Source organism: Engraulis encrasicolus, chromosome 11, assembly GCF_034702125.1.
Source record: "Engraulis encrasicolus isolate BLACKSEA-1 chromosome 11, IST_EnEncr_1.0, whole genome shotgun sequence".
Taxonomy (NCBI): domain Eukaryota; kingdom Metazoa; phylum Chordata; class Actinopteri; order Clupeiformes; family Engraulidae; genus Engraulis; species Engraulis encrasicolus.
In genome coordinates this window covers 17,555,960-17,579,200 of record NC_085867.1, presented here as the reverse complement: position 1 = coordinate 17,579,200, position 23,241 = coordinate 17,555,960, and the positions used below count along the sequence as shown (strand labels likewise).

General features: G+C 42.1%; 2 protein-coding genes across 3 annotated transcripts in view; one reads left to right on the top strand and one right to left on the bottom strand.

The window, feature by feature from the left end:
- coq4 (coenzyme Q4 homolog (S. cerevisiae)) overlaps positions 1–16,473 on the bottom strand; it is a 29,565-nt gene extending 13,092 nt beyond the window's left edge. Inside the window, exons 1-2 of the mRNA XM_063210076.1 lie at positions 16,046–16,473; positions 11,054–11,118 (exon numbers count right to left, since the gene is read on the bottom strand). Of these exons, the coding sequence (XP_063066146.1) occupies positions 11,054–11,118; positions 16,046–16,236 (256 nt within the window). The 5' untranslated portion in view covers positions 16,237–16,473. The remainder of the gene's footprint in view (positions 1–11,053; positions 11,119–16,045) is intronic.
- Positions 33–21,973, top strand: traf2b (Tnf receptor-associated factor 2b). Of its 2 annotated transcripts, XM_063210074.1 has the most exons (11): positions 33–105; positions 3,651–3,861; positions 6,886–6,964; positions 7,195–7,293; positions 13,306–13,467; positions 14,005–14,079; positions 14,724–14,798; positions 16,662–17,174; positions 18,801–18,978; positions 19,284–19,432; positions 19,822–21,973. In XM_063210074.1, the coding sequence occupies exons 2-11, from the start codon at positions 3,680–3,682 to the stop codon at positions 20,041–20,043; spliced, it is 1,734 nt and encodes a 577-aa protein (XP_063066144.1). In that variant the 5' UTR covers positions 33–105; positions 3,651–3,679; the 3' UTR covers positions 20,044–21,973. The 2 variants fall into 2 exon arrangements, with proteins under 2 accessions (XP_063066144.1, XP_063066145.1); XM_063210075.1 differs by lacking the exons at positions 33–105; positions 6,886–6,964 and having other exon boundaries at positions 3,727–3,861.
- Positions 21,974–23,241: the final 1,268 nt, after the last annotated feature.

Sequence of the window (23,241 nt, the reverse complement as noted above, 5' to 3'; positions counted from 1 at the left end):
CCTACTCGTACTTAGCGAGATGACTCCTCCTATATATAGTGAATAGTCTGACTTTTCTTAGGTAGCTGTAGTTCTACACATCATGAGGATATAAATGCACGTCTGGTAAGTGTCCTGGCTGGCAAGTACCACGTTTATGACATGAGTCGGGCAATTGCGTGACAGTTCGTGTTTTGCTGTAGGATTCGTGGTCTGGCGTAGTTTGTTTTTACAGGCCCCGAGCAGGCTATGCTGCGTAGCCTATTGTGTTCCATAACAGTTTCAATAATCGGTGCAAGCCAATGTAGGCTAGTGTAAGACTATTTGTGTGGATATCAATTTGTGTGGATTTCATAGCCTTTTAGGCCTACGGCGAAATGCATGGAGTTGACTTGTCAGACTCAGGACAACAAATAGACCATTTAATGCATTGCAAACGTCCCGCCCTTCTAGAACTGCAGTTATTTTCGTTAAATCGCACTTTTACGTCTTTCACAACTTGTTCAGAATAATTTTGGGTGCAAACAAACGTCATCATGGGTTGCCATATGTTGGTTGCCAGGTCTGCCATATGTTAAGTTTACACACAGGGCAACAGTGACCCGCAACAACTTTTTATGAAATCTTGGTAAATTTTAAAATCGAAGAACTGAGCACAGACTTAATTAATCTTTTCTATTTTCCATTGTGTATAGAATTAGTTAAATAGCCTGCAAATGTACCTGGAAAGATTGTTCAACCTAAGTCAAGTCAAGTCAGCTTATTGTCATACAAGGAATATGAAATTATGTCTTCTCTCTATACCATGCCAGGACATAGACATACAAGACTGACATTTTACAGACTGACATAAAGGGCAAGACAGGACAGGTAACAGTGATGGACTGGTAACAATAAGTGGTCAATAATAAATACAGTACAAATGAACATTTAACATTTAACATTCAACAATGAATATGTAAACAGAAGATACATAAGCTATAGAATGTAGACATTGTAATAATATAAATAATAACAGTGACAGTAGCAATAGTAACAGTATAATAACAATAGTTATATAAAGTAGTAGATTGGGGTAGCAGCATTGTAAGCAGCATGTTGTATTGTCTTATGTTCCAGGACTGAGGTAGTGCAGGTAAGGTGCAGTCCCATGGTACAGTGTGTGTGTGTGTGTGTGTGTGTGTGTGTGTGTGTGTGTGTGTGTGTGTGTGTGTGTGTGTGTGTGTGTGTGTGTGTGTTCTTGTGGGGTAGTGCAGGTACAGTCCAAAGTGGAATACAAAAAGTCAAGGCTGTGCTGTACTACACACTGTGCAGTCCAGTATGGTCTATTGTAGTGTGTGTGTGTGTGTGTGTGTGTGTGTGTGTGTGTGTGTGTGTGTGTGTGTGTGTGTGTGTGTGTGTGTGTGTGTGTGTGTGTGTGTGTGTGTGTGGGGCTTAGTTGGAAACTCTTATTTAACTCATAACTCTATTGGAATTGACTCGTGTGGCCAAATAAGTTGCTGCTACTGCTGCTACTACTACTACTAATAATAATAACAATACAAATAGGCCTACAGTTAATGATCATACAAAATGAAGTTTCCCACTAATTAACTTTTAGACTGGTGTTGTTCTGTTACAGTATCCAACCATTGCTTTATTAAATAATTGGCTTAATGGTGTTTTTCTTCGACATGTTTACTGTATGTCTCAATAAACACCTGCCTTCATAACAATGGTGTGTGTTTTCTTGTAGAATACACTAAAATAAATGAAAAAATAACACACTTAAATACTGATATTACTAATATTGTTGATTGATTTGAACCTACAATGATGGGTGGAGCCAGTAAGACAAAATACACAATCTCTATGGTTAGGTTATTAATAAATTGAACTGTTAGGAACAGTGCTCTTGATGGATGTATTGTGTGTTCCTCTTCAGTGTACTAAAACACAGCTCAACACAGCTCATGAACAACAACAAAAATGAACAAATAAATATTTCCTCAGTTCTTTTATGAAATTGTAGCCAGAACAATTAGCAAGCAACTCAGAGGAGAGAGTAATATAAAGTCATAAACCAGGGTTTAATTGGGGGGAGGAGTCATCATAATGCAACATGGGCTTACACCCTGGTCCAATTAAACATCTGGTCATAAGCATAGTATATATCAAAAGATACTCTGACATTAAAGGTACACTGTGCAGAAATGGTCAAAAAAGGTACTGCAACTATGCTGATAATTGAAACTGGGTTGCCTATTGCCAAATTTGATCTTTTTATGAAAGTTTACAAAGTAATAAACAAATAGTTTCTAGTATGGCCCAAGTAAATTAATTTTTGCAGCTTAAAATGGCTATTTCTGGAAATTCAAAATGGCGGACCATGGTGAAGATCCCCTTTTTTATGTAAGAAAAGTGCAAGTTTTCCAGTCATTTCCAGTTTTCATAATGAATATTTAGAATTTGATGGTGGTGGTAAGTATGCACGAAAAAGGTAACGTTAGTGCATTGTGTGACGGAGGTCATCTTGCACCTGTTCACCCCCCTCGGGGATCGAACGTGCGACCTCGTCAACTACAACGGTTCGGCAATGGAAGACACAGTACGATACCGCTGGGCCAAGAGACTAGTCTCTCGGCCCAACGGCACGAGACTGTATGAGGCTATCGGAGGGAGGTTTACCAACGTTCCACGCCAACTCTGTGCTAGTTAGCCTCCGTTACACTCTCCCCCTTAAACCTCACTCCCATCCGGGTCACGGCACCACTGTGACGGAGGTCATCTTGCACCTGTTCACCCCCCTCGGGGATCGAACGTGCGACCTCGTCAACTACAACGGTTCGGCAATGGAAGACACAGTACGATACCGCTGGGCCAAGAGACTAGTCTCTCGGCCCAACGGCACGAGACTGTATGAGGCTATCGGAGGGAGGTTTACCAACGTTCCACGCCAACTCTGTGCTAGTTAGCCTCCGTTACAATGGGTAGCATGAATTCTGGAAATAAACAACTAAAAATCTCACACAGTGTACCTTTTAACTTTAAAATTGTGTGAATATAGAGGAGCATAGGCCTACTGTATTTGTTGTGCTATTTACACTTAACTAAAACAATACATGATTTATGTTAGGACGATTACAGTCAAGAAACACAGGAAAAGAATTCAAAATGCGATTTCTGTATTGAATAGTTATGAATTAGATTTGCCGTATGGCTCTGTTCAGAGGAGTCCCCTGTATCTCCATGAGCAGCAAGGAAAGGAGGGATTCAGGGAATGTAGCAGCGTAGGGAATGATCAATCAAAGTAAGATTGGGAGAGCAGTAATTCCCTCATGAACAGAGCAGCCAACATGACAAGGAGTAGCCCATGCCATGTCATACACAACAAGGAGGAGTTGGGGAGGCAGTGGGTTGCGAAGAAGCCAACAGAGAACTTTAAAAGGTGCCACATTTGAAACTGACCAATGAGGAACAAGGAGAGTTGATTGGCTGATCTAGTACACCTGAGACAAATAATAAGCAGCAGCTCATGACTACCATGGCCTGGCCAGAACGCTAAAACGCTCAAATTTTTGTAAATGCATACAAACTCAATTACACCTGCACCTTATACTGTAACCTACGTAGACATTATATTGGTGTGTTTTGTTAAATCCATGGGGTTAATGTCCCTTTTTGGCCCATAGAACGACAGTGCAGAGTGGGAAGCTGGACAATGATGGCCCGCACCTCGTTGCCGTCCTCCCTGGACTCGTTACCGGGGATACGCCGGTCGGTGCTCTCTGGGCAAATGGAGATTAAGTACCAGTGCCAGGACTGCCAGGACATCCTCAGGAGGCCGGTGCAGGCGAAATGTGGACATCGCTTCTGCTCCTTTTGCTTCAACCAACTCACCAGGTAGAGATGCTGGCCAGACAGCTTCCTTCAGCCTGCAACCCCTCCCCTACTCTTCTCCCTGTCTCCTGCCCACCTCCTCCTCCTCATCAACTGATCAGCCTTTCAATCATCTCTCCTGCATTGGGCATGTTGGAAACAGCTGCTTTCCTCCTTGTCATAATGTACCTGATGTGACAACATCTTTGGGCTTGTTTGATTGTGGCTATGTCACTTCACCCTATGTCACTCAAGGCAGGATGTTTGCAGAGATGCACCCAGTGATACCTACCTGCAGTTAACATTTTCCTTGATGCCTGCTGCAGCAAAGCTGGAAGTCTTGCAAAACATGTATGCCTGTGTGGCTGTGGCTGTTGAGTCTTGTGCTGCTCACCACGTAACCATTTGAGAAATGCAACTGAAACACAGTATTAAAGGTACACTGTGCAGGAAATGGGTACTGCAACTATGCTGCTCATTGAAACTGGGGTGCCTATTGCCAAATTTGATATTTTCATGAAAGTTTACTGAGTTATAAGGTAATATTTTCTAGTATGGTCCAAGTACAGTCATTTTTGCAACAAAAAATGGCTATTTCTGGAAATTCAAAACGGCGGACCATTGAGAAGATCCCCCTTTTCATGTATGAAAAGTGCACATTTTCCAGTCATAATGAATACTTGAATTTGATGGTGGTGGTATTCATGTATTCAAGTATTCATGGAAAAAGGTAACATTAGTGAATGGGTAGCATGAATTCTGAAAATAAACAACTTAAAATCTTGCACAGTGTACCTATATTTCATTATTTTTATTAACAGCCCCTTTCACTGCAGTAAGCAAAATATAACTTTGTTTATTCTTGCTGAAACAAACATTTTCTGATGAAAGAGAACTTAAAGCAATAACAATTTGAAATGTCTGATGAGAATTGCCCACAATGTTATTGGAACACATCACTGAGGTTACACTGTGTAATAACGTATTGGGAAAACCTAAGTGGTGTGCATGTTTGCATTTTATTACAAGCTATTTGATCAGCAAATTTGGTCTTAGCCTTGTGTTCAGACAACAGACTCAAATGTGCTGTGTTGCAGAAGAAACCCAAGCCCGTGCCAGAACAAGCCAAGTGTGTTGTTGTACAGTGTTTGGATTCGGCTGCTTTTGCATTGATGAGCTGTAACATATGTCTGCATATTTCTTTATATTACAGGGAATACTAAGGAAATCTCTTATAACACATACAGAAGACTTATTACTCTTAATTGGGTTGGATAAGTCAACACCTGACTGCTCATGTGAAGCAAGCATCTAAGGTGGCCATGTGTACATAATAGGCTACAGAATACCACTGGTTATAAGGTTCTCGGACTTTGACCTGGATAACAGGTTCTTGCTAACAAAGAATCATGGGAACATACAGTCATGAGAACCAAATAACCTTCTGCTCTGCCTTCAGGCTTTCACGTTTGTTATCCTTTAGGGTCATTCTACGAATTTCAGTGTTGACTAGTCAGTTATTGCTTGGATGTTGTACTGTTGTCACTCAACAGCAGACATGGGGTGAGAGGATAATGGAAAGGGTTGGGAATTATTCAAACATCTCCTTCAATGCCGCGACTGGCTGTGATGCCATCGTGTGGTCACACTGCGTCACCTGCATTTTGACCATGAGTAACTGTTAATGTTAGGCCTATACTTTTTGCATTGTATTGGGTGGATATCTTCTAGTGGTTTACATCTGGCTCATGACTCATGAAACCAAACCGCTACGCCGCAATAGGATCTTTGCAAGTTTTCGCTCTTGTTTTCTGGAACTTTGACATTGTTAGAAAAAAAAAACGGAACAATGACAGCCCTTCTCAAAAAAATATAGACTGGTTATTGTGATTTTAATCCCTCCCGAAAGTTCCTCCCGAAATGTTGCAGTTGCATGCAAACTTGCTACAGCCGGATTGTCAGATTAATGCCGTCATATAACCATGGGTAATTAGTTGAGCTAGCTTTGTTTAGATTACTTTGTTGCTATTACGGCCGTGGTCCACCAGTACATGATGTGAACATTGCATCGCATTGCCTTGGCCTAAGAGTTAGGGAGTTGGTCTTTCAATCTGGGGGTTGTAGGTTCGACTCCCACCTGACCTCTCCCTACACCTGAATCCGTGACTGAAGTGCCCTTGAGCAAGGCACCTAACCCCACATTGCTCCAGGGACTGTAAGCGATACAAGTTTATGCAAATTTACCTTGCCTTGCGGCTTGATTGCAAGGCGAGTACCCAATAGCCAAGCAAGACCCAAAGGTGCGCTACAGTAGTCCAGTCACAATACAGAGCAGTTTCACATATCTAAAGCATAGAGCTATCAAAGTGTCTTTGAGGAGACCATAGTAGCATTTAGTGTTGCGATGCAAAGTTTTTTGGTGGATTATGACCATTATACCATCCTTTAAAGCTTTTTAATCTGAACCTTATGTTTTGCTCAATTGTCGCCAGCTGGGTTTGGACAAAGTGTGATGGGCTTTTTGGCTTCTACAAGGTTGTTGTCTTTAGAAAGCTTTATGCTGACTGCTACTGGTAACAAAGTATATCTGCTAATGTGCTTGACTGTTGGCCTTTGGAATTGGCGTTGGTCATATGGTTTTACAGCAAACCATAATGCCACAAACCCTATAACTTTTGTGTCCCAGAGGAATGTTTCTGGATTCGTGACTAATCCAGGTAGCAACATGTGAATTGGATAGTTATTTTAGAAATCAAACTTTCAAATGACTTGGTTATGTGGTGTTATGTGATTCCGTCTTTCTGCTATTGTCTTCTCTGTGATGCCGGCCTAACTTTCCCGTCGTTGTTCCAATTGGCTTTGTGAAGGGGAGCTCTACCTTACTCACACTGTCCTATACTGTTTTGTATTGCTATGAATATTGTTGGAGAGGGAGTTCAGCTCCGCTGGCTGTGTTGCCATGGTGAGTAGACGGAGCTGAGCTCCACAGGTCTCTGGCCCAGTGTTAACTGTTCCAGCCACTATATATGACTATATGTTTTCATTTAGCTTGGGGCCCAAACCCTGTGAAGCATGTCGTATGGAGGGTATATATGAGGAGCCTCAGTCCATCCTGAATGAAAAAGAAGTAAGTTTGTTGCTATTGCAGGAAAATCATGCACTAGTTTAGATGGCGAATATCTCCAACATTGAGATTTTTCTATCCATCCCTTCATATTTGTCTGTGTCTGTGTGTGTGCGTGTGCGTGTGCGTGTGTGTGGTTTCGTGTTCTTTCTTGTGTGCTGCTTGGTTATATTTTACTGTAAATACGATAATTATTCCCTGCATATAATTATAGTCCATATCTTCTTCTGCAGGCGTTCCCAGACAATGCGGCTCGGAGAGAGATTGATGGGCTCCCTGCTAAGTGCCCCAACGAGGGCTGCTCTTGGATGGGCACTATGAAAGAGTTTGAGGTAAAGATGCCCTCTTGAACCCAGCTGGCGACCATCTGTGTAACCCCTAGGTTCTTTGTGTGTCATCACTGGAGTAGTCTCAGGAGTACATTTTATTAGGCGCCTGTATCGATTATTCATCTTATTACCCCGCCCATTAACTCCACCCATTTCCGATTGTTGTGCTCCTACAACATTTCCTGTCTTGTACAAATAGGTCCGTTCTGTTCTGTCTTCATGAATATTCATGAAAGTTGGCGCGGGGGTTGAGGTTCTGGTTTTGGTACGCGTTTACATAGCAGAGTTCTGTACCAAATGGCCGCGTGAACACAATGGCCAGGCTTTCACATCATGGCTAATAACACAAACGAAGGAGTCTTCATCAAAAGATACCAGTTAGTCATTACTCACTAGGCAAGTCGTCTTGTGAATTGTAGGCAATTCACCTTTGGTCAAAAAGCACTTTAGGGCGGGCCTTAGCCAATCACAGCGCAGCAAAAGGACGACCTCGGACAAACCTCGGACAGTTTTGACAGCGCTCCATTGAACTCAATGCTGAAATCGCATGTAGTAGGGTTTAGCAAGGTATTACGGTCGTATTATTATTAAAATATGATTGGAAATTGTGCCTGGGGTATGTGTGACACAGGTGCAAGTTTCCCCGCGATGTAACAGGAGGTAATCGCTTTCCTCTTTACCTAAAACCGGACTAAATTACTAGCAGTTGAATAGTCTGGCTTGAATGGTCTCGGCATCCTCACTCGACTAGAAAGCGCACGGATCAACAAACAAAGCCTACTTTGTGTGCTCCAATCATGCCACCATCTCACTCGTGTAACTTTACAGTAAGGTTGTAAGCAAAACACGAACCTATTTCAGGTTAGGATTTTGGTTTTCTGACCTAAATTAATTAAGAAACAGCGCTAGCAAAGTCAAGGATTGTTTTGACTAGCAGCTGATGGACGTTATTTTCTTGAGCTACTGAGGACATAAACGCCAAACGTTAATCTTACACATCGATGTGGTAGCTTTGAAGATGACAACATCCATCCCGTTGGGTGATTTTTCGTCCAACAACTACAGTTTGAGCCAGGGACATGGTGCCACTGGTTACAATATGCCTATCGATACCAGGGTGAGAATTTGAGATCCCACAACAGCTAAACAACTGTGATGCATGACAGTTCAGGAAATAAAAAATGGACGAGCGTTTTTGTATTTCTTAGGAGTGCACAACTGCTGCGATAGGCAGTCACAGCATTGATCATGTTGATATCACGGCATAGAAAGCTTATCTGTCCAACCTAGCAACTGTAACCCAAGAGGGCGGGGCTTAGCCAAAGGCGAATTGGATATTAAGGTTAGACTGTGGATTTATCCGTAGTAACTGTAGCCAATTCCCTCGGTCTAGCCAAAGTGCATTTGCAAACCAGAAAGCAAATAAATGGATAGCCAGACGTCCCATCGGCCAAAACGGGATCGATGTTTGCACATGACAGTAAAAAGTTACAGAGAGGGCAACATCACAGTTGGAACTAGACTTGCACGCTCAGAACTACGTCTGAGGTGATTCTAAAATCGACCCTGTTAGAACTGAAGATGGATGGGGTAAATGCAAAAAAGTGAAGCCACGCCCCTGTAGAAGGCAAAACCCTTAGAACTGGGGCTATGGGTAAGAGCCTAGTGATTCAGCAGTAGCTACTGCTATGTAAATAGTAATGGTGCAGCCATTGTAAATGTGGATAAAAGGTGGATATTTCACTATGTTGGTCCGCCCAGTGGTTGGCTTCATCTCCATAGTTTGATGGTACTTACGAACTGAACCCAGTCGCTACTCCTTGATAAACTAAGCTGTTGTCAAATCTATATATAGAATGTATGCGAAGAGATAGTATGGATACAATGTCTGGCATCCTAAGAATTTCAGGGCAAATATTCAAATAAACAAATACATTAATACATTGAAGACAAACATTAAGTGTAAAGCTCTTTCTAGCGTTGTCTTCTAAATTTTATTCGCCTTTGTTTTTTTTCGTTTTGTTTTTTTTTCAAAACATAAATTTGGGTTTATTGATGAGGTAGATGATGAGCAAAATATTATGTTGCACAATCACAGCATCATCCATAGTTTGACTTCTTGGCCAACTGGAAAAATAATACCCATTCACACAGTTCATTAGGTTCACTAGGAATGCTAAACCTGAGAAAATTGAGTGTAAGCTCCCCTAGTGTCTGTTTGAGGAGTTTCAGTCTATCCTGAATCGAAAATGTGGTTTTGACATACCGCAGGAAAATCTTGTTGCAGCAAATAAGGGGAGTATATGAGTAGGAGTATGAGTATGACTAAGTTCTCCAGTGTGAAAATGGAGGGGAAAACAAAGTAGAACATGTTTTTTTTCTCTCTGTCTGACCCCTATCATTAAAAAATCCCGGCAATTTTGACATCTGCTGCCTAAACAGTCACGCGACGCCCTTTAGCCAACAGCTGGTTGGAATGCATTGTGCATTTTTCAAACAGAGCTGAGGCCACTGCAACGCCTTTTAACCCCCTCTGCTGTACAGCCAGTCTTCATGCAACACTTGGCAAACCACAACGTAGATACTGAGATGAGTGTGATAAAGAAACCGGGCGCTGCGATATGAGTCGCACATGGTAGACAAATTAGTCATCCGCCCTGTTAGTGAGGCACAGTGAACAGTGAGTAATGTGAGAAGGGAGTGAAAAGGAGGCTGTGTTGGTGGTGGTTGTGGTGGTGATGTTGACATACTTGGAGGGAAATGGCTGACTGGAATTCCCCCCAGAAGTCTCTCGGTCTCGCACGCGCTCATGCACGCACACACACACACACACACACACACACACACACACACACACACACACACACACACACACACACACACACACACACACACACACACACACACACACACACACACACACACACTTCCTGAGCAAATACCAGTCGCAGTAACTTGGCAATGCTTTCTCAGCAACAGGAGAATGGCTCAGAGTGTTCTCTGCCTAAAAAGGAAGTGCTATAAGCAGAAAAGTGAAGAAGAAGTTGCACAATAAAAGGCTTACCATTTGGTTTTACTTCACTACGAATGTGAAACTTTCACAAGGTCGGGTTGTTCTAACCAGTTCCCGGTTTGCTGACAGATGAAACTTATCTCTGACATTCTCAGAAAAGGTCAAATAACCTATTGTTGTCTAAGTCACATAACCTGTCTCTCCTTGGGGCTGCTATGAGTACACAGTACATGCGTAGGCGTCCATATTGTGTAAATATTCAGCAGAGCGGATACCTGCTTTGTATAATGAAGGTCGTTAAACCCTTTGCCAATCATAAGATGAATAGACTTGGCACCAGACAGCAAGCATATCATTCATTCCGTGTCGCTGTTGGCTTGGTACTCAGACATATAACAAAACAGATTCCAACGGCCAGCAAGTATACAATTACACAAAGTTTCAGATTGAGTAGAATACACAGTTTCAGTTTGAGTATACTGGTTTATAACATTGTAAATTAATGCCTATTGGTTGTGAATATGTACCCGACCTTCAGGAGGTACTTTAGAGAAAAGTATTTGTACAGAGCAAAGTTCATGAATTGCCTCCATTACGGTAGCTGAACACATTGTGTAAGCCTCTTCTTGTGAAAGCCACGTTGCTCAGAAACAGAATTAAGTTGCACAAGCAGGCTGAACCACCCATGTTTGTTAGTGGTATACACAAAGACTTAACATTGTAGATTGTGTACTTTGGCTGTATGCTTACCTGCCAGCTTGATGCTATTAGAATGGCTTTCTGACTGACCGCTTGCAGTTTGTGCTTTCCACCTGCTGTTATGATGAAAGAAAAGAGTGATCAAGCCAGTGCCTTATCCTGGAGGCTTAAGGCTAAACTCAGGGTTACAACAGAACAAAGATACAGAACAAACATATCGAGCTATATAGTCTTCAGTACATTCATTCATTTTTTGATTTTGTTATTGTTTACTTCATGTAGCATTCAAGCAGTGACTCTTAGAAGCCCCTCCTCTACAGGTTAGAAAATAAGTGCTTTACTTTGCTTGTACTGAATTTTAAGGTTATATTCTGTTGACTGATAACATTGGACACACTCTTATCTGCGTTGAATGCAGACAGTCAAATTACATGCAGGAAAATTCCCCCAAGCTATGGCTACACCCTTTCCTTCCTGATAGCAAGCATTCACCCACAAAGGCAACTGGGTGAGGCTATCTAACCAGTAAAATGACTTCAAACTCATTAATCAAACTACTATGCAATTTTTGGATGAGACACATTCTCATGGCTACACCCTTCAGCTTAAAGCCTGCAGCTGAACCTCACTCATCTGGATATGCACGAACAAACACACTCCCACAAGTGTCACATCATTTTAAGTCAAGGACAAAAAACCTTTCAAACTCACATAGCACACTTGAATAAAAATGTTGTTAGTTTAAAGTGACACGTCCTATTCTATATTGACTCAGTCAAACTGGTATTTGCAGAACAATGAGTCACAGAACACCGGTTGGATAATTGGCAGTTAGTGGTTTTCCATGGCATGTCTGGCTTCGGTTTCTTGCTGTGTTGTAGATAGAGGAAAGAACTCAACATTAGGAGATCTTGAGTAATTGCTTGCAAAATGTCACCATTTAGATCGCAACTTCTCGAAAAAACTCACAAGATGCATTCAAAGCAGAAGTGCATCATGTGAATTAATTTTAAGACAATAAAACAATTGTCATATCTGAAAGGACATACTCCAGCCACTTGTTTTCCAACCATATCCCTCCGCGAGCCCTGGAAAACTCCCTACTTCAGTGGGAGACCTGACTGTATTACATTGCTAAGCTAAAGGGGTAGACGGTGGGGGAAGCATTCTCTGTCTTCCTTTGGGCTGCATAAAAAAGGATAAATGAGCATATGAGCCCTCAAAATCTCCTACCAAATCCCAGGCTGCTGGCTTCATAATTAAAAGAATCTTCACAACTGTTGCTGCCTGTAATTTCCGCCATCCATGTCAACAGTCTTCCTCAAATCCTCCAGTCCAGGCTTGCCTCCTCCTCAAGACTTGGCTCCATCCAACCAACTTCACTTTTGGGGGGATGTCCCTCTTAAAGGGCCAGGCTTTTGTCACTGACCTGTAAGTCTGACTTAATAGGTCTGAGGCTTTGACATTTTTTACGTTTTCATCTATTTAAAACAAGGCAAAACTGACACACATGGCTATGGCGTCTTCAGAAATAATTAAAAAACAAGCGCTTCAGACGAGTGTTTGAAGCAGACCTGTACATCCTTTCAGAGGGAGCACGGACCTCAAATTATTCCTGCCACAAACAACCTAAATTTCTCATTTTCGAGACAATGAAGCACAATGACAACTTGAAGAAGAAGAACCAACAAATATCTGAAATCAACACAGTCAACTTGACCAATACGTCCAACTTTATGTACATAAAACAATATTTTGAAGCATAATGGATAGGGTTGGGTAAAATAATCGATTTAATCGATAATTGATCGATTTCTTTTAAAATTCACATAATCGATTCACAGGGCACAAAATCATTTTTTTTGTGGCTTTAGTAGGTATTACTCAATTAGGCCAAGGCCTGCTTATTGCAAATTAGCAATCTGTTAACACTGTCAAGCCACAGCCCTTTGACATTTTTATATAAAAATAGGCAATCCGCACACTTCAGGTCTCTTTTTTTGTCTTCTTTTTATACTGAAATTTCTACTGAATCCTGCACCTTCTAAACAGATGAGCGGTGGCCTATCACAACTTAAGTTATATAAAAATAGGCAACAGCATCTTTTGGGGGAAATCCTGGCACCAAGAAGGGAACGGATTGAATCGATTCGGAATGAATCGAATCGAATCGAGTTGAATCGTGATTAATCGATTCAAAGCCCTATTAATCGAAATCGAATAGATACAGGAACATGGCTGCGATACCCAGCCCTAATAATGGATCTCTTCAACTTTGCATATTTTTGTGTTCTCATTTCCAGACTCAGCATGAAGGCCAGTGTGAGTTTGAGAAGGTAATATGCAGTGCTTGTCAGGTGGAAATCCTTGTTAAGGACAAGGACAGACACAACGAGCGGGAATGTGAAGCAAGGACCCTCAACTGCAAATACTGCAAAGTGTCGTTCAACTTTAAGGACATTAAGGTGTTGCACTCTTTCTGTCTCTCTCCTCTCTTGTCGTCACTTGACTCATTTTAAAGTTGTGCACCAATGCCTACAGGAGCAGATTCCACTGTTGCTAAAACATACACACACTCTCACACACACACACACACACACACACACACACACACACACACACACACACACACACACACACACACACACACACACACACACACACACACACACACACACACACAATTAAACCAACACCTGCTTTTGAAAAAAGAAGGTACTTTTTGAAGCGAAAACCGTAATCAGTGAAAATCACAATTTCAATTTCAGTTGTGCATCTGAAGGAAAAAAACATCTTAGTAGTCATGTGTTTCTTAGCAATCTTCCTAACTCAATCAGCGGCCTATTCTGGGAATGAAATGCATCTGAATGTAGCATGATTACTGATTAGATGTTCTAGTTAGTCTGGATTGTGTGTGTGAGAGAGAGAGAGAGAGAGAGAGTGTGTGTGCGTGTGCGTGTGTACACATGGCTTTGACCTGTGTATAATTTCTATGTGTGCAGGCCCACGATGAGATCTGTATAAAGTATCCAATGCAATGTAAGGAGTGTGGCAAGAAAAAGATCCCACGAGAAAAGGTCAGTTCTTGCTGCCTTCATTGACCTTGATGACGTGTGTGTGTGTGTGTGTGTGTGTTGAAGTTTAAGAATTGGCATATACAGAGTAATACTTTTATTACAAATACTATGTGTTCCTTCACAACACTGTACTTTACTCTGGTACTAAATGTGTTTGTACGTGTGCTAGTTTTCCATGTTTTGTAAAGAGCTGTGTGTGTGTGTGTGTGTGTGTGTGTGTGTGTGTGTGTGTGTGTGTGTGTGTGTGTGTGTGTGTGTGTGTGTGTGTGTGCGTGCGTGCGTGCGTGCGTGCGTGCGTGCGTGCGTGCGTGCGCTTGCTTGCTTTTGTCTGTTTGTATGTGTGCGCACCTGGACACATATTTGTTTTGTTTAAAGGGGAAGTAAGGGGACTGGGGAATAGCCCTGTACTTTTATTTCTTTATATACAGTAAAATCATGTAAACACATTCACCACCACAAAGCATGTACAAGTCGTCCTAGGAACCGGTGCCCTTGTAGTTCTGTGTCTCTTTCTCACTGAGAAGTTCAACACAGAGCTGAATATTGTTTGGATTAGAGTATTATTCCCTTTTCATGTGGTAGTCTGTCATAGTAAAACCTTGTGGGGGAGTATTTCTTATAATTTCCCTTTCATTCTTTCTTAGTTTCAAGAACATGTCAGGATGTGCACCAAGACAAAGATAGCTTGCCAGTTCAACAAGGTTGGATGCCAGGCAGTGGTACGTATGAACGTTATTTTCTTTCTGTATTTTTGTTTTGCTGCGTTCCCCCTAACTGACTTTGTATCATCCTTCACTACCACCAAATGAGCATGTGTGCAAAGCACGAAATGGAAAGTTTCCAGTGTACTCGTGTTAGAGTGTGTGTGTGTGTAGGGGGGGAGGGGTGGTGGTAAAAGGTTGTTTGAATTCAAATGTATTTGGGCGGGACTTCCCCCTTGTGGTATGCCTTAGGCCTACTGCTTCTCAAGCACATGCTGTACTCTGTTCATCTGTTAAACTGAAGTTAAACTGCAGAACCGGTTTTATGTTGCTTGTACTCTTTTTTTCCAAGTGTGTCCTCAATGATCTGTACTTAGTGTCCACTCTTAAGTGTCCCTTTCTGAAATTTCAATATTTTTTTCAAGAATTTCTGTGTCTTCGTTCTCTGTTCTTTGTCCTTTGACACATTTTGTCTCAGCAAGTCGTGGCAGGTTGGTGTCAGATGTTGAAGGTTAAAGTGACTCAGAAGGTTTTGTTTTGGTTTCCTCGTTTTGTCTCTGTTTGTTCCTGTGCTTCAGCCTTGATGTGTTGGAAAGAAGGACCCTACCCTAGCCCCCCTCCCCCCACTGTACTTTTGTGTTTTGAAAGTATTGTTATAAGTCATAGATGTTGATAGAGGTTAGGTTTTACCCTTATTCCCTCAAATCTTTAAATCTCACTTTATGTTGGCGATACCCAGTCTAGTTTTGACTCCGTTCTGACTCAAAAGGTGGAAGAAGATTAGGAGTTAAGATGTTTTTTTTTCTATCATGAGTAATTTTATTTTCCGATTCTCATTCTGTTTGAGAAATGCAATGAAGATTATCGTAAACTAACTACACTGAGAACCCCACCTAAACATTTCCAGATGGACTTTCAAAGGGGTTCTTGGTGAATCATTGTCACGCAGGCGGTGTGTCAGCATGTAAATTGTTACCTTAGGGAAACCAAAGCGGTTTGCAAATTGTTGAGGGTAGCATATTATTCCGTCTGGTGATGTCTGGTTTCGTTCCACATGCTGTATGCTAAGGAAATGAGGGTGTGCTAAAAGTCCCGTCATCGCGTTTCAGTTCAGCTTTTTCAGCTTCGTCTCAGCTCAGTCATGTAAAGCAAACTTCAGGTTATGAGTAGTAAAACCGCTTAGCAATGACTATTAATCGTTTTGACATCGATCAGAGTTAAAATCTTAGTGTTATCTGTTAAAGCGAGAGGCTTCCCTTACTCACCACCTACTTGCTGAGCGATCTTGCCTCCTCAAAGCCCTGGAGTGAACTGACAACTTTGTGATGACACTCCTACTATGCTGCTGTACTGCCCCCACTCTGTATCTGAAGGGAGTGTCTTGCTGGAGCATCATATGTGCGCTGTTATGTTGCATATATACGTTTCTGCAAACTGTGTTATTGAAAGCATTCATTTATTTAACATGCAGATCCTCTATTATAAGCTTGTTGTTACCAGAATGTTAATGATCATGTTTTTATCTGTTACTTAAGAGTCTGAGTAATGTCAACAACACTTGTTGCTGATGTAGCTGATTGACAATGATATAATCTGCAAAGCTACTGAATAAATGCTGTACTTGACATATCCACTTACTTAACATATATATTTATGCATGCCACAAAAATGCCATTGTATTATTGAGTGTCTAGTGCTCTTTCATTTCTCACTCTCATCTGTATCTACCCCACCCCCACCTCCCTCTAGGTGGATGCATTCATGGGTATCACAAATGTGTCATTGTATGTTTGAGTGCCCTGTGCAATCTCCCCTCTCACCCTGGTGTATTGTTTGTCATCTGTATCCCCCCACTCCCCCCTCCTCCTCCTCCTCCTCTAGGTGGACAATGGTAAACATCAGGAGCATGAGCAGACCTCCGTCACAGAGCATCTCCGCCTGGTGCTCAACGCCATGACGGTGCTGTCATCTGTACAGGGCGTGTCCAATGGCCTACCCAATGGCATACACGGCAGCCTCCAGACAGACAGCTGCGAGGAGGACAACGGGCTGGGGCTCTACCTCGCCCCTGAGGAGGGGGCCACCGGGGGGAAGGCCCTGGGGAACGGAGGAGGAGGAGGAGGCGCTGGGAGAAGAGAGAGAGAACGAGAGAGGGATGGACGCCTGGACAGTGGGCTGGGGATGTACCAGGGTGTGGATGAAGGCTCTGCGGCAGCCAATGGAATGGCAGCCAGAGGCGGGAAGAGTACAGTGATGCTGGAACAGAAGGTGGTGGCCCTGGAGAATATCGTGTGTGTCCTGAACCGCGAGCTGGAGAGGAGCTCTGTCACACAGGAGGCCCAGAAGCACCAGAATCGCCTGGATCAAGACAAGATAGACGGCCTTCAAAATAAGGTGCAGTCACTGTCCATGAACCAAAACACACACCTAGGCCCTATGATGTGTACTAGAATGTAGTCAATGTACAACATACTACATACTAGACTAGAGACTCAAAATACAAAGTAGCGGTAGTGTGGTAGTGTTAGAATTGGGCTAATAGTACTAGAATTTTGCAAGAATAGAATTATACAGACTGATAAGCACAAGTCATCCCTTATGAAATAAAGTGGAAAAAAACTAGCAGGCAACCTGGTCCCAAGACGGCCAATGCTGTGGGCTACTTTTTCTACGTCGCATAGGCGCAGATGGCGTCGCATTCCAATGAAAGTTTATTCAAATATGGCAACAATCGTCCACTTCACGACACAAAACGAAACGTTCCTGATGATCTGCAATGTCTAATGTAGGTTTGTCATTCATATTACTCTGCTGCCTCACTTTATATTTTTTGCATGTGCATATTTAAGTTCAGAGTCAAGTTAAGTCAAGTTTTATCACACTTTTTGTTTGCACCTGGAACTGTGGCTCACAACCTCTCACCTCACCGTTAGGACGATGGCATGGGCATTGTTCAGTTCCCTCGCGAATGTCCCCAGCACCTTGGTCCAGAAGTGAAGAGGTGAATGAATGAATGAATGAATGAATTTATCTGACCCTTCTTAATATAAAATATGGACCAGCAAACTGAACCATACATTGAAGGCTTTCATGTTTTTTAAGGTTAATGCATTTTTTTGTGAGCAAACTCCGGGGACACACTGCATTCCGACTTTGAAAATGTACAAATGAAAATCAGGACACCACCGGCATTCTTCACCGGCGAAATGGGCATCAATAAATGACTTAGAGTCTTTTTTTTGTCATGCAGCAGCAGATTGAAATGTGGACATTGGAGAACAGTACAGAAAAATGGAAAGAATGAGCAGTGCTGTTGTATCAATTCACATCAGTAACTGCTGTAGATGCTGCGCACCTGCGATTGCGCTCTAAGAAAGACCTCATGCATCCAAGTACTCTGCACTACTTTTCGCCACAGTGCTTGATGCGTTACTCATCGTCGCTAACAGTGTATCCCCTGCTGTACAGTAGTACTGGACCCAAACATTTGTAGCGTCGCCCCTGAAAACACGGGCAAGAGATAGAGAACAGAGGAGTCTGGTCCAATCAGCTCGGTGGTTAGACTGGACTTAACTGCCTCGTCCAATCAGCAACAGCTTGAGCTGATGTCACTTCTCTACCATCATCATCATCGGTCATTGGTGCACATGCAGATCAGATGCACCAAGTCAGTGACTGGCATTCTAGTCAAGCTTCATAACATTATTAGACTTCAGTAAGTATCAACAGTGCCCTGCAGAAGAGTGACCTGGCGTATATGTACCAATGTCTACAGAAGGGTATTCAACTACAAGTGCTTTTGACATTTGCAATGGAGTGGGAGGGGTGGTACTGGGTGTTAGATGTGGACTATGTTGAGATGATGAAACTCACTAACAATCAAAGTTTTTCTTGTGTGTCTTGGGTGTCTGCTGCTTTTGAATGTTATGTGTCTGTCTGTCTGTCTGTCTGTCTGTCTGTCTGTCTGTCTGTCTGTCTGTCTCTGTCTCTGTCTCTGTCTCTGTACCTGTGTGTGTCCAGATTCGTCAGCTGGAGAGGAACCTGACTATGCGGGACATCAAGCTGTCTGAGACGGAGCAGACGCTGCGTGAGCTGCAGTATTGCACCTTCGACGGAGTCTTCATCTGGAAGATCTCCGACTTCAGCCACCGCAGGCAGGATGCCCTGGCTGGACGCTCCCCCGCCCTCTTCTCTCCAGGTCAGAAGACCTAAGACTTCATTTCCTTTATGTTTTTTAAAATATCTATCTTAGTTTGCACCGTGTTTTTCTGTTGCTGTTGTCTAAGAATCTATCAAAAACATTGAAATAACAGAGCTATTTAAGTATATTGTAACTCAACATACGTATTTTGCAAATTGTTAATAACTTTTGCCTGATACAACTTATGATATTATATATGATATTTTTTTCTTAATTCTCTCTGTCCTGTTTATATGTTAACTGTTTGCCACATCCCACCATCTCACGATGACGTCTTTGTGTTTCCTTGTGTTGCTGTGCAGCGTTCTACTCCAGTAAGTATGGCTACAAGATGTGTCTGAGGCTGTACCTGAACGGCGATGGCACAGGCAGGTCCACTCACCTCTCCCTCTTCTTTGTGGTGATGCGTGGCAAGTATGACGCCCTGCTCAAGTGGCCCTTCAGCCAAAAGGTTTGTATGACTCCTAGAACTCCATGTTAGATATCGACCTATACAACAAATAGTCAATAGCTGCCATTTTTAATCATATCATTGGACGATATCGGTATAATATAGTGCAGAAATGCAAGGCATTTACATAGTTATTATAAATTGGAATGCATTGCTGTTTTATCTCAATTGAAAATCCTTTCCTATGCTCCCCTCTCCTCTCTTCCAATCTCTCCTCTCCTCCTCCCTATTCATCTCATTTCCTCTCCTGTCCTCCTACTTCCCCCCTTCCCCCCCTCCTCTGTTGCATCTTTACTTCTTTCTTCCTCTCCCCTCCTGTTTCTTCTCTACTCCCCTCCACTCCTCTCCTCTCATCTCCTCTTATACCCTCTCCTGTCTCCTCTCCCCAGGTGACATTGATGCTGCTGGACCAGAATAACCGTGAGCACATCATCGATGCGTTTCGCCCTGACACCAGCTCCACCTCCTTCCAGCGTCCCATCAGTGACATGAATATAGCCAGTGGATGTCCACTCTTCTGCCCGCTCGCCAAGTTGGCATCCGCCAAGAACTCCTACGTCAAGGACGACACCATCTTCATAAAGGCCATCGTTGACCTCACAGGCCTGTAGAAACACATTTAAACACATGAGAAACCAGGGTGTATCTAAACAAGATGTTAATATATTTATATGATATCAATATAATAATTATATGCAATTTATATTACATTATACTATTAATGCATAATATTATAATGGAGTGGTCACTGTCAAATTCAAATGGCAAAAAAGGTGGTTATGATACTGGGCAATGTACACTACACTACATTGCAGAGTATCATAACTTTGCTTTTTTGCCATTTGGGTTGTAGACGGTGATGCCTAGATGCATCCATTTCTGTGCAGAGCAAATTCCCTTTCCAACAATCTTAGCTAGTGCATTAGCGAAAGTCAAAACCTTTGGTCATTGTGGTTACACACGGCACAAAACAGAGCACAACAAAATGTAACCTCTGCATTGAACCGACCACGCACCTGGCATGGAGACAGGACTGTGTGGGGATGGGGCGATGCTTAGAACACCTTAGTCACCGGGCAGGATGGAGGAGAGTGCTAGCATGAGCTTTGACCCTCAAGAGAACCAGCTGTGGAAGCAAGGCCAACAACATCCAAAACCCTTTTCGGCAGCACTTTACTCAAACATCATAATCATAATTATTCCTTACATGATATTATCCATTATGAGCTAAACTAAATCTGTATAACTATACTATAGATAGATAGGAACGCTGTATTGTAAGGCCTGGTCTTCACAAAGACCCAATTGCTGCTTGGATGACCACATAAACTCATATAGTATACCTTGCTTATCCTATATTTATAATCTGACATGTATCTCTATTATGCTACACTCATATCTTTTATTTTATATTTTTATATTTCTCCATTTCTACTTAACTTGAGTAAACTGCTGTGCGACCTGCAATGACCTGCACTAAATAATGCATCTAGGCATTGGATTGTCATGACTGAGTTTTGTTCTGCTGGTAATGATAAACTAGATAATAGTGGATAGTAGCATAATTGATTCATGCTACCTATTTAATGTCTTGATATTGTTGTGCGACTGTCAAAGAGCAAGATGAGATACTTGCTCTTGCAGCTGTGCTAGTAATAATGATAATAATAGTTATAATAATACATTTTATATACAGCATCTTTCAAGATACACAAAGACACTTTACAATATCATTTGGAGGGCAAACCAAAGCAATTTAAGATAAGAGGCTTGAGAATTATGACAAATCATCGGGCAGCTGTCGTGGTTAGGGAGGTGGACTTAAGATCAGGTTCAAATTCCACCCTTAACTCTCACTACACTTCTATCTTGAGCCAGGCACCTAACCCGACATTGCTCCAGGGACTAACCAGTATACCCTGTTAATAACTGTAAGTCGCTTTGGATAAAAGCGTCAGCTAAATGTAATATAATAATAAAAATCAATAAGAGATAATACGAGGCAGTAAGTCAATAAAATGACAATAAAATAAAAAAGTTAAGTTTAATTTAGCTTATCAGTTAAGTTTAGTTTAGTTAAACGTTTTTGTTTGTAATTCAAATGTGATTATTTAGTTGCTGTTTGCTTTTTGTGAGGGTAATGTGCATCACACTGGTCTGGTTCATCATGAGCAGGGCCCAACAATTGGATCTTTTCAGGAGCCCAGTTAACCTGATTGGATGAAGGGGACTGATCGACTGGAGGATGTGCTGTTTATTTTAAATTGTGTAGTAGACTTTGGACAAGCACCCTGTTCCATCTCAGGGTGGTCTTAAGTTTGCCCGGGCTTGGCCTCTGAACACTCCAACTGGATTTTATGGCTGGAGTCTAGGTGCAGCCAAGCCCCAGCAAGATTTTGCCATCTTTGATTTATTGCAAAAATGTGTAGATACAAACAAACGCTTGTCTCAGCTCTCTACCCAATAGCTATGACCACCATGTTTAACCACCACCCCCAATGTCAATTAAGAAATCAGTCTGTCAACTAATCTATTAATCATTCAATATAATCTATATTACACAAGTATGTAGTGTGTGTATATCCATATTTAACCATCACATTTAACACATTTAACAACGTTGAACTGAACCAGACCATGATATTGATGTTACCTGCAGCTTCGTAGACCCTTCTTCAAAATCAACATGAATGCAAGTTGTGAATAATACACCATTTCCTCATGATCTGCTCTCAGAGAGGAAAGGGAAGTAGGGTTTTTTTAGAGTTCTTAGCGACTTAAGTGTATTGGGAATATTTTTTGGATGGGGATTTTATTAGTTGTAGTAGTAGTTAGGAATAGTGGGAATAGGAGTAGTATTAGCTAATACGTGCATTTTAACAACCTTTAGCAGTAGCAGTAGTAGTTGTAGCCAGCCAGTATACAGTTTTAACCCATTGATGCTGGATGTTCCGTAGCGCAACATTCCCCCTAGCGCCTCGAGCTGCATGACGCAAAATTCAAGCTCATGAGATTTCTAAAAATGTATAAAAAATGTTGGTATGTAGAAGTTGAATGAACATGTTCTAATCCAAGATGGGGGTCTTCGCTTTTAAAGACAACTATTGTCTTGTTTTAATGTGTTTCAGATGCTGAGATATTTAGGTTTTTATAGGCTGACAGTACCTTTTCCCAAAAATGGCTTAAGCATTTACCACCTGTTTTTCAGGTGTTTTAGGCATCAATGGGTTAAAGGACAAGGCATCTTGGCAGCCAAGACACTTGACATGGCCATTTTATCGCTCATGATTCCTAGAAACACTGTATTTCCAAAAGTATTCGCTAACCTGCGTTGACTCACACATGAGCGTAAGTGCCATCCATTCCCATTCCTAATCCATAGGGATCAATATGATATTGGTCCACTTTTTGCAGGTATTACAGCCTCAACTCTTCTTGGAAGGCTGTCCACAAGATTCAGAAGTGTGTTCATAGGAGTTTTTGACCACTCTTCCATTGGTGCATTGGTGAGGTCACACTGATGTTTGTCGAGTATTTGCTGCCTCTGTACTCGAGAGCAGTGGAGATGTGTTCTCTGGACTGATTAATCACTCCTTTCCATCTGCCAAGCTGATGGATGAGTGTGGATTGGAAGGTTGCCAGGAGAATGGCACATTTCGGACTGCATTGTGCCGATTGTGAAATTTGGTGATGGACTTATGGTGTGGGGTTGTTTTTCAGGATTTTGGCTTTCCCCTTTGTTCCAGTGAAAGGAACGTTGAATGCTTTCCATGCTCCCAACCTTGTGGGAACAGTTTGGAGCGGGCCCC

Excerpts from the sequence above, each read along its gene's own strand:
- traf2b (XM_063210074.1), top strand. The coding sequence starts at position 3,680 with ATGATGGCCCGCACCTCGTTGCCGTCCTCCCTGGACTCGTTACCGGGG. Across the intron at positions 7,294-13,305 it reads GCACTATGAAAGAGTTTGAG|ACTCAGCATGAAGGCCAGTG; the intron begins GTAAAGATGCCC and ends TCTCATTTCCAG. Across the intron at positions 14,799-16,661 it reads AGGTTGGATGCCAGGCAGTG|GTGGACAATGGTAAACATCA; the intron begins GTACGTATGAAC and ends CTCCTCCTCTAG.